This window comes from Triticum urartu, chromosome 7A (assembly GCF_056163025.1).
Source record: "Triticum urartu cultivar PI428250 chromosome 7A, HENAU_Tu73, whole genome shotgun sequence".
Taxonomy (NCBI): domain Eukaryota; kingdom Viridiplantae; phylum Streptophyta; class Magnoliopsida; order Poales; family Poaceae; genus Triticum; species Triticum urartu.
The window spans coordinates 616,844,624-616,855,740 of NC_141879.1; the positions used below are offsets into that span (position 1 = coordinate 616,844,624).

Here is an 11,117-nt window from a genome sequence, read left to right on the forward strand (position 1 = left end):
TGAGGTTCGAACACTGGGGTGCGCGTGGAGATCTCTCCCCTACCAATCTACGTCCGATCCTCTCGTGCGAACTAAGATGAAAATGATGAACAACACAAGAGACACGATGTTTATACTGGTTCGGGCCACCGTTGTGGTGTAATACCCTACTCCAGTGTGTGGTGTGGTGGATTGCCTCTGGGCTGATGATGGACAGTACAAGGGAAGAACAGCCTCGCGAGAGGTGTTCTTGAGCTGGTGCGATGAACTGCTAGGGTGAGTTCATCGCCTCTCTCTCTCTGCTAGGGTTCTACCAGATCTCTCGATGTTCTTGGGGTGTCTAGATGTCTCTACTCTGTGGTGGCTAGCTCTGTTTATAGAGGCCCTGGGCCTCTCCCCAAATAATGAGCGGGAAGGGCGCCAACAATTGGCCATTTTGAAGGGGAACATCTAGTACAAGTTATCCTGACCAAAGGTGGTCTTCGGCTGCCAAAAGCACTGGCGATGACGCTGTCTTGGGCTCCAGGTGACCTCCGTCCTGCCGTCCGGCTGGTCTTGGTCTCCTTGCACCGGAATGGTAACCTTTGCCTGATGCCTTGGCCTGTGCTTGCCCCCTTTGCACCAAAGGGGAAACAAGGACACTGCGTAGGCCAGCGCCCGCCTGGTCTCGATCGTCATGGCTTGCGTCACGGGTTCCTCGTGAGGTACCCCTGCCTTGATCTCTGCACCTCCTCGTGAGCCTGCTTGATGAGGCTGCCTCTGAGGAAGTTTCCTGTCGTCCGCCCCGCGAGGCTTGGCCCCTCGCGAGGGTCTTGAGCTTGAGCTGACGAAGATGGGCCGCGCTGGGCCCCCGCTTGAGCCATGCCGCAGGCCGCAGGCAGGCAAGTCTGGGGACCCCCGTTCCCAGAACGCCGACACACGGTTTTTGGTCCAAGATTGCACTTCTTTGGAATTGGCACATTGACTTTCGCCAAACAACCCCAGGTTCATAGATAAGAGAGTTTTAATCTTTTCTTCTCCCATTCCTCGAATGGAGTTATATCTTTATTCTTTGTGGGAACTTGGTTTAGGACATGACATGCAGTCAATATCGCCTCCCCCCACCATGCCTTGGAGAGACCCGATGTGTCTAACATGGCGTTAACCAAATCTGTTAGAGTATGGTTCTTTCTTTCACCCACCCCACTTGACTGAGGTGAATAGGGAGGCGTCCTCTCATGGATTATACCATGTTCCGCTCAAAAAGCATCAGATTCATTGGAAAAATACTCTCCACCACGTTCGGACCTAAGCCTCTTGATTTTCCGATCAAGTTGGTTTTCCACTTCAGCTTTATAGATCTTGAAAAAATTCAAAGCCTCATCCTTAGATTTCAGAAGATACACACGGTAGTATCTAGTGGAGTCGTCAATTAATGTCATGAAATATTTCTTTCCACCTTTTGTCAAAACACCATTCATTTCACATAGATCTGAATGTATGAGTTCTAATGGTGCAAGATTTCTCGTTTCGGCAGTCACATGAGACTTACGATGTTGCTTAGCTTGCACACACACTTGACACTTGGATCCCTTGACAATGGTGAAACTAGGGATTAAGTTCATCTTCGCTAGTCGTGACATGCAACCAAAGTTAACATGGCAAAGACGTGAATGCCACACATTTGATTCACTATTGTTGCAAATATGATTAACAACTTTATTGCAAACATCTAATAAGGATAAACGAAACATGCCTTGCTACCTCTTAAGCACTGCGTTGGTTTTCCCTTGAGAGGAAAGGGTGATGCGGCAAAGTAGCGTAAGTATTTCCCTCAGTTTTTGAGAACCAAGGTATCAATCCAGTAGAAGGCCACACGCAAGTCCCTCGTACCTACACAAACAAATAAGAACCTCGCAACCAACGCAATAAAGGGGTTGTCAATCCCTTCACGGTCACTTACGTGAGTGAGATCTGATAGAGATAATAATGATAAGATAAATATTTTTGGTATTTTTATGATATAGATTGAAAGTAAAGATTTCAAAGTAAAATAGATTGGAAACTTATATGATGGAAAATAGACCCGGGGGCCATAGGTTTCACTAGTGGCTTCTCTCAAGATAGCATAAGTATTACGGTGGGTGAACGAATTACTGTCGAGCAATTGATAGAAAAGCGAATAATTATGAGAATATCTAGGCATGATCATGTATATAGGCATCATGTCCGTGACAAGTAGACTGACTCTTGCCTGCATCTACTACTATTACTCCACACATCGGCCGCTATCCAGCATGCATCTAGAGTATTAAGTTCATAAGAACAGAGTAACGCATTAGGTAAGATGACATGATGTAGAGGGATAAACTCAAGCAATATGATATAAACCCCATCTTTTTATCCTCGATGGCAACAATACAATACGTTTCGTTTCCCTTTCTGTCACTGGATCGAGCACCGTAAGATTGAACCCAAAGCTAAGCACTTCCCCCATTGCAAGAAAGATCAATCTAGTAGGCCAAACCAAACTGATAATTAGAAGAGACTTGCAAAGATAACCAATCATGCATAAAAGATTTCAGAGAAGAATCAAATATTGTTCATAGATAGACTTGATCATAAACCCACAATTCATCAGATCTCGACAAACACACCGTAAAAAGAGTTACATCGAATAGATCTCCAAGAAGATCGAGGAGAACTTTGTATTGAGATTCAAAGAGAGAGAAGAAGCCATCTAGCTAATAAGTATGGACCCGAAGGTCTGAAGTAAACTACTCACACATCATCGGAGGGGCCATGAAGTTGATGTAGAGGCCCTCCGTGATTGATGCCCCCCCGGCGGAGCTCCGGAAAAGGCCCCAAGATGGGATCTCTTTGGTACAGAAGGTTGCAGGGGGTGGAAATAGGGTTTCGTGGTGCTCCTCGATGTTTTTGGGGTATGTGAACATATATAGGAGGAATAAGTAGGTCGGTTGAGCCACGAGGGGCCCACGAGGGGGGAGGGTGCGCCCAGGGCGGTAGGCGCGCCCCCTGCCTCGTGGACACCTCGTTCATTTCTTGACGTCCACTCCAAGTCCTCTGGATCACGTTTGTTCCAAAAATCATGCTCCCGAAGGTTTCATTCCGTTTGGACTCCGTTTGATATTCCTTTTCTGTGAAACACTAAAATAGGCAAAAAACAGCAATTTGCACCGGGCCTTGGGTTAATAGGTTAGTCCCAAAAATAATATAAAAGTGTAAAATAAAGCCCATTAACATCCAAATCAGACAATATAATAGCATGGAACAATAAAAAATTATAGATACATTGGAGACGTATCAAGCATCCCAAGCTTAATTCATGCTCGTTCTCGAGTAGGTAAATGATAAAAACCAAATTTTCGATGTGGAATGCTTTCTAGCATGTTCTTCAATGTATTTTCTCTATTATGGCATGAATCTTCAGATCTGAAAGATTCAAGATAAAAGTTTATTGTTGACAAAGAAATAGTAATACTCCAAGTATGCTAATCAAGCAATTATGTCTTATAAAAATAACATGGCCAAAGAAAACTTATCCCTACAAAATCATATAGTTTGGCCATGCTTCATTTTCGTCACACAAAATGCTCCCATCATGCACAACCCCAATGACGAGCCAAACAATTGTTTCATACTTAGTCTTTTAAAACTCTTTCAACTTTTACACAATATATGAGCGTGAGCCATGGACATAGCACTATGGGTGGAATAGAATATGATGATTGATGTTGTGTGAGAAGACAAAAAGGGAGAAAGTCTCACATTGATGCGGCTAATCAATGGGCTATGCAGATGGCCACCGATTGATGTCAATGCAAGGAGTAGGGATTGCCATGCAACGGATCCACTAGAGCTATAAATATATGAAAGCTCATCAAAGAAACTAAGTGGGTGCGCATCCAACTTGCTTGCTCACGAAGACCTAGGGCATTTGAGGATGCCCATCATTGGAATATACAAGCCAAGTTCTATAATGAAAATTTCCCACTAGTATATGAAAGTGACAAAATAAGAGACTCTCTATCATGAAGATCATGGTGCTACTTTGAAGCACAAGTGTGGAAAAAGGATAGTAACATTGTCCCTTCTCTCTTTTTCTCTCTTTTTTTGTTTGGGCCTTCTTTTCTCTCTTTTTTATGGCCTCTTTTTTTCATACGGAGTCTCATCCTGACTTGTGGGGGAATCATGGTCTCCATCATCCTTTCCTCACATGGGACAATTCTCTAATGATGATCATCACACTTTTATTTACTTACAACTCAAGAATTACAACTCGAAAATTAGAACAATATATGACTCTATGTGAATGCCTCTGGCGGTGTACCGGGATTGCGATGAATCAAGAGTGACATGTATGAAAATTAAGCATGGTGGCTTTGCCACAAGTACGATGTCAACTACATGATCATGCAAAGCAATATGACAATGATGATGCGTGTCATAATAAATGGAATGGTGGAAAGTTGCATGGCAATATATCTCGGAATGGCTATGGAAATGCCATAATAGGTAGGTATGGCGGCTGTTTTGAGGAAGACATAAGGAGGCTTATGTGTGATAGAGTGTATCATATCATGGGGTTTGGATGCACCGGCGAAGTTTGCACCAACTCTCAAGGTGAGAAAGGGCAATGCACGGTACCGAAGAGGCTAGCAATGATGGAAGGGTGAGAGTGCGTATAATCCATGGACTCAACATTAGTCGTAAAGAACTCACATACTTATTGCAAAAATCTACAAGTCATCAAAACCAAGAACTACGCGCATGCTCCTAGGGGATAGATTGGTAGGAAAAGACCATCGCTCGTCCCCAACCGCCACTCATAAGGTAAGCAATCCAAGAACACCCCATGCTTCAAATTTGCCACACAATGTTTACCATACGTGCATGCTACGGGACTTGCCAACTTCAACACAAGTATTCATCAATTTCACAGTTACTCAACTAGCACACCTCTAATATTACCACCTTTATATCTCAAAACAACTATCAAGCATCCAACTTCTCTTAGCATTTAAAATTTATAACCAAAGTGAATTACCATGCTGTTATAAAGGACTCTCAAAATGATATAACTGAAGCATGAGAGATCAATTATTTCTATAAAATATAACCACCGTCGTGCTCTAAAAGATATAAGCGAAGTACTATAGCAAAAAATTATCCAACTCAAAAGATATAAGTGAAGCACATAGAGTATTCTAATAAATTCCAATTCATGTGTGTCTCTTCCAAAAGGTGTGTACAGCAAGGATGATTGTGGTAAACTAAAAATAAAAGACTCAAATCATACAAGACGCTCCAAGCAATACACATATCACGTGGCGAATAAAAATATAGCTCCAAGTAAAGTTACCGATGGACGAAGACGAAAGAGAGGATGCCTTCCGGGGCATCCCCAAGCTTAGGCTTTTGGTTGTCCTTGGATTTTACCGTGGGGTGCCTTGGGCATCCCCAAGCTTAGGCTCTTGCCACTCCTTGTTCCATTATCCATCAAATCTTTACCCAAAAGTTGAAAACTTCACAACAAAAAACTTAAAAGAAAATCTCGTGAGCTCCGTTAGTAAAAGAAAACAAACCACCACTTCAAGGTACTGTAATGAACTCATTATTTATTTATATTGGTGTTAAACCTACTGTACTATGGTTCATAAACTCTATTACTAGCCATAGATTCATCAAAATAAGCAAACAACACACGAAAAACAGAATCTGTCAAAAACAGAACAGTCTGTAGTAATCTGTAGGTTTTGAATACTTATGGAACCCAAAAATTCTAAAATAAATTGCTGGACGTGAGGAATTTATCTATTAATCATCTGCAAAAATAATTAACTAAATATCACTCTCCAGAAAAAAATGGCAGCAAATCTCGTGAGCGCTAAAGTTTCTGTTTTTTACAGCAAGATCGCAAAGACTTTCCCCAAGTCTTCCCAAAGGTTCTACTTGGGACAAACACAAATTAAAGCATAAAACCACATCTAAACAGAGGCTAGATTAATTATTTATTACTAAACAGAATCAAAAAGCAAGAAACAAAAAAGAATTAGGTTGCCTCCCAACAAGCGCTATCGTTCAACGCCCCTAGCTAGGCATAAAAGCAAGGATAGATCTAGGTATTATCATCTTTGGTACGCAATCCATAAGTGGATCTCATAATAGATTCATAAGTTAATTTAATTTTCTTTCTAGGAAAGTCTTCCATGCCCTTCCTTAAGGGAAATTGGAATCTAATATTCCCTTCCTTCATAATATCAATATCAATAATTGCATCAATCGTTCTAAGGAAAGGTCTACCAAGAATAATAGGACATGTAGGTTGCAATCTATATCAAGGACAATGAAATCTACGGGCACATAATTCCTATTTGCAACAACAAGAACATCATTAATTCTTCCCATAGGTTTCTTAATGGTGGAATCTACAAGATGCAAGTTTAAAGAACAATCATCAAATTCACGGAATCCTAGCAAATCACACAAAGTTTTAGGACGATCTCTAAGGGAAAAACGGGAATAGCTTCAGTTTAACAATATCATTATCCACATCTTTCTTCTTTTGCATATCACACAAATCAACAAATTTGTTTAGATGGGTAGTGGCATCTTCACTAGGAAGGCCGGAAAACGGATCTTTCATGACAAGATTCAGCAAAACAACATTAATTTCACAAGATTCAGCATCGGTAAGAGGAGCAATCGGAGTGCTAATAAAATCATTATTGTTGGTATTGGAAAAGTCACATAATTTAGTATTATCTTGAGCCATCGTGACGAGCAAGCAATCCAACACACAAGCAAACAAGAAACAAACAAAAAGAAACGAACTGGAAAAGAGAAGAGGAACGGAAAAAGAGCGCGCATAAAACGGCAAGGGTGAAGTGCGGGAGAGGAAAACGAGAGGCAAATGGCAAATAATGTAATTCAAGGGATAAGAGTTTGTGATGGGTACTTGGTATGTTGACTTGTGCGTAGACTCCTCGACAACGGTGCCAAAAATCCTTCTTGCTACCTCTTGAGCACTGCGTTGGTTTTCCCTTGAAGAGGAAAGGGTGATGCAGCAAAGTAGCGTAAGTATTTCCCTCAGTTTTTGAGAACCAAGGTATCAATCCAGTAGGAGGCCACACGCAAGTCCCTCGTACCTACACAAACAAATAAGAACCTCGCAACCAACACGATAAAGGGGTTGTCAATCCCTTCACGGTCACTTACGAGAGTGAGATCTGATAGAGATAATAATGATAAGATAAATATTTTTGGTATTTTTATGATATAGATTGAAAGTAAAGATTGCAAAGTAAAATAGATTGGAAACTTATATGATGGAAAATATACCCGGGGGCCATAGTTTTCACTAGTGGCTTCTCTCAATATAGCATAAGTATTACGGTGGGTGAACGAATTACTGTCGAGCAATTGATAGAAAAGCGAATAATTATGAGAATATCTAGGCATGATCATGTATACAGGCATCACGTCCGTGACAAGTAGACCGACTCCTGCCTGAATCTACTACTATTACTCCAAACATCGACCGCTATCCAGCATGCATCTAGAGTATTAAATTCATAAGAATAGAGTAACGCATTAGGTAAGATGACATGATGTAGAGGGATAAACTCAAGCAATATGATATAAACCCCATCTTTTTATCCTCGATGGCAACAATACAATACGTTTTGTTTCCCTTTCTGTCACTGGGATCGAGCACCGCAAGATTGAACCCAAAGCTAAGCACTTCTCCCATTGCAAGGAAGATCAGTCTAGTCACTACAAAAAAAAGACACATCCGTGACATTTTGGGCCGAACGAATTTTTTTCTGTCATACATATGACACTTCTATGACGATAATTGTGACAAAACCCGGTATCCTCATAGATGTGGTGGGCTCCTACTTCTATGACAAAAAATCATGACAGAAAATGGCTTTTCGTCCTGGGCGGGCCGGAGACGCAACTGCCTGACATTCTTTGGGCCGTCCATAACGGAAAAAACCGTGGTAGAAGCGAGGGGGAGGAAAATTTCGGGGAGTTCCCGGTTATGGTGGGAGGTCGGGGGCTGAGTGATGCGCATTTCTCTCGTACACGTATGCGCGTGTGTGCGAGGCGTTGGGCTCTAACTGAACCCGAGCGATTGCACTGCAGGCTACACGTTACTAAACCCGAGTGATCGATCGATGGCTGTTAACTGAACCCGATCGAGCGATTCCTTCGCTACTGCTGCTAACTGAAGCCGATCGATTGGATGAACAGTGAGCGTTGCGTGGGGGGGGGAGCGTTGGATGAACAGTGAGCGGTGGCGTTGCCTCTAGATGAACAGGACCCCGTGGTGTGGTGGAGGGCTGGATGGAAAGTAGACGGTGGAGGGGTGCCCGTGGAGGGGTGGTTGAACAGGACCCCGTGGTGTGGAGGGCTGGATGAATAGTAGACGATGGAGCGGTGCCCGTGGAGGGGTGGTTGAACAGTAGCCGGTGGAGTAGCGCGCGGTGGAGACTGGATGAACAGGAGCCCGTGGAGGCTAGAGGAGGTAGACGGTAGCCCGTGGAGGCTGGAGGAGGTCGACGGTGGAGATGAACAGTATCCTGTGGAGTCCCGTTTTGCGGTACGCCACACCCCTCCCGATGAACAGGACCCCCGTTTTGACCGTAGCGCTCCAACACAAGTCTGTTTCGTCCGTTTTGCGGTACGCCACACCCCTCACTACTAGGGAAAACCCTATACACAGAATCTTAGCAGCAGCGCAGCTCAAAAAGGAGCGCTACTGCTAATTAGCAGCAGCACGACTCAAAAAGGAGCGCTACTGCTAATTAGCAGCAGCACGGGTGTGGAAAACCCGCTACTGACAAGTGCTTAGCAGTAGCGCACTTGGCGTAACCCGCGATGCTACAAATATGGACCGACAGTGCCCACCCAACTCCATTTAGCAGCAGCGCGGTGCCGCGAGCCGTGCTACTCCTATAGCTGTAGCACTAGCGCGGTTTTTCTGAGGTCGTTGCTGCTAATTTTCAAATCTGGCACACTTTTGGTCCCGGTTAGCAGTAGTGCTTGTACCTAAATCGCGCTGCTACTACTTTCTTAGCAGCAGCGCGGTTTACGTCCCGCGCTACTGCTAACCCGCACCCACCACCTTTTCCCCACCCACCCTCCCCCTCCTCTCCCTTTCCCCTACCTCTCCCACTCTCACTCTTCTTCTTCCTGAATACTTCTCCCCCATTACTCTCCCTCTTCTACCTACCTTTCTCTCTCTTCATTACTCCTACCTAACTACACCACCTCCATTAATGCATCTCCTTTCTCTTTTTCCTTCCCCCTCCACTAGTTGAAGTTGTCTCCTCCCAAATTAGGTAGCTAGGTAGATGTAGTATTTAGTTAAGTGACCTATTTGCCCCCTAACTAGATCTATCTTTGTCAAGAAGAGCTTTGTGCACTTTTGATCTCCCTACATCATCATCTCCACCGTGTGCTCGATCTCGAGATATAGGTGATTAAAATTTCATTCTTTTGCAAAATGGAAATATGTTTATGTGTGTGTGATATGTTTATGGAAATTGTGTGTGTGGCATGAGTTTATGAGAAATTGTGCTTTTGAGTTGCCTATGTTTTGCTGAAATGTCGATTTATTTCCGTTTCGGCGAATTCCGGGCAAACTCTAGATCTATATATGTCCTATTTTTAAGGAAGGTCATGCCGAATTTTTGTATGACTTTGATGCATGCACGCATTTTTATAATTAATTTGTTTATTATATTACCATGCAAAGTTGACGATGGTTAGTGGAACGATGGTGGACAGGTGGTTGCGGTCGGCGGTGCAGGACATGAAAGAAAATAACCGGACAGAGGTTTTATGTCCGTGTCAAAAATGCAAAGGAATAATTTGGCTCGACCCCCATGACGATGGTCGTGTCGAAGCGCACCTGCTCATGACTGGTTTCAGGGATGGCTATACTCGGTGGATAATTGAAGATGAGGATGACGATGTTGAGGATGCCGATGGGGCAGGCAATGATGACATGGGGCAAGACGAAGAGATGATCGATAATGGCGGCGGGGAAGAGGCCGGACATGGCGGCGGAGAAGGGGCCGGACATGGCGGCGGAGAAGGGGCCGAACATGGCGGCGGAGAGAACGACATGGACTCCATGCAGCAGAGTTCATCGGTACTAAGTTCAATCATGCGGGACCCTCATGTTCAAGCATTGCTTCGCAAGGAGACGAGTACTGAGAGAGCTGCTTCTAGAGAGGAGGCTAAGCTAGAGCAACTGGTGGTAGACTCGAACACTCCATTGTATGATGGTTGCAATCCTGAGGTGACCCGCTTGAGTTTCACGCTCCAACTCCTGAAGACGAAGGCTAAAAACAAATGGACCGACACTAGCCTCGATGAGCATCTCAAGTACCTAAAGGATGTTCTTCTCGCGGGTAATCTATGTCCTAGTAGTGTTGATGAGGCCAAGAAGATCGTGTGCCCTCTTGACCTGCCACACGTGAGATATCATGCATGCATCAACGATTGCATAATTTATCGGAAGGAGGATGCGGAAAAAACAAGCTGTCTGGTGTGCAATGCTTCTCGATACAAGAAGGCCGGGAAGAAATGTCCCCAGAAAGTGGTATGGTACTTATCGATCACTCCTCGTCTCCAGAGGTATTTTGTAGATCCCAAGGAAGCAAAGCTAATGCGCTGGCACGCGGAGAGGAAGAAGCCCGACGATGGAGATGATCCGAAGCTGAGACACGTCAAGGATGGAAGCCAGTGGAGAGCGTTGAACAGTTTCTATCGGTATTTTGAATGTGATGGAAGGAACATCGTTCTCGGAGCGTGTACCGATGGCATGAACCCGTTTGGCAACCAGAACACCAACCATAGCACATGGCCCATGTTTGTATGGATGTACAACCTCCCCCCTGGTTGTGCATGAAATCGAAGTACATTCACATGAGCATGCTTATTCAAGGGCCGAAACAACCAGGAAATAATATTAATTTGTATCTGGGGCTACTTCAAGAGGAGTTAGACACGTTATGGAAAACACCGGCCAAGACATGGGACGCCAGCAAAGGCGAGTATTTCAACATGAGAGCCGCGCTGATCACGATAGTGCAGGACTATCTCGGTTATGGATATGTGGC

The 11,117-nt window shown here is 44.0% G+C and overlaps 1 protein-coding gene across 1 annotated transcript; it reads left to right on the forward strand.

Moving 5' to 3' along the window:
• Positions 1-9,751: 9,751 nt before the first annotated feature.
• Positions 9,752-10,906, forward strand: LOC147960716 (uncharacterized). Its single transcript, XM_087535782.1, has one exon. It carries the CDS (start codon positions 9,752-9,754, stop codon positions 10,904-10,906), a length of 1,155 nt encoding a protein of 384 aa, XP_087391908.1.
• The last annotated feature ends 211 nt before the right edge of the window (positions 10,907-11,117 follow it).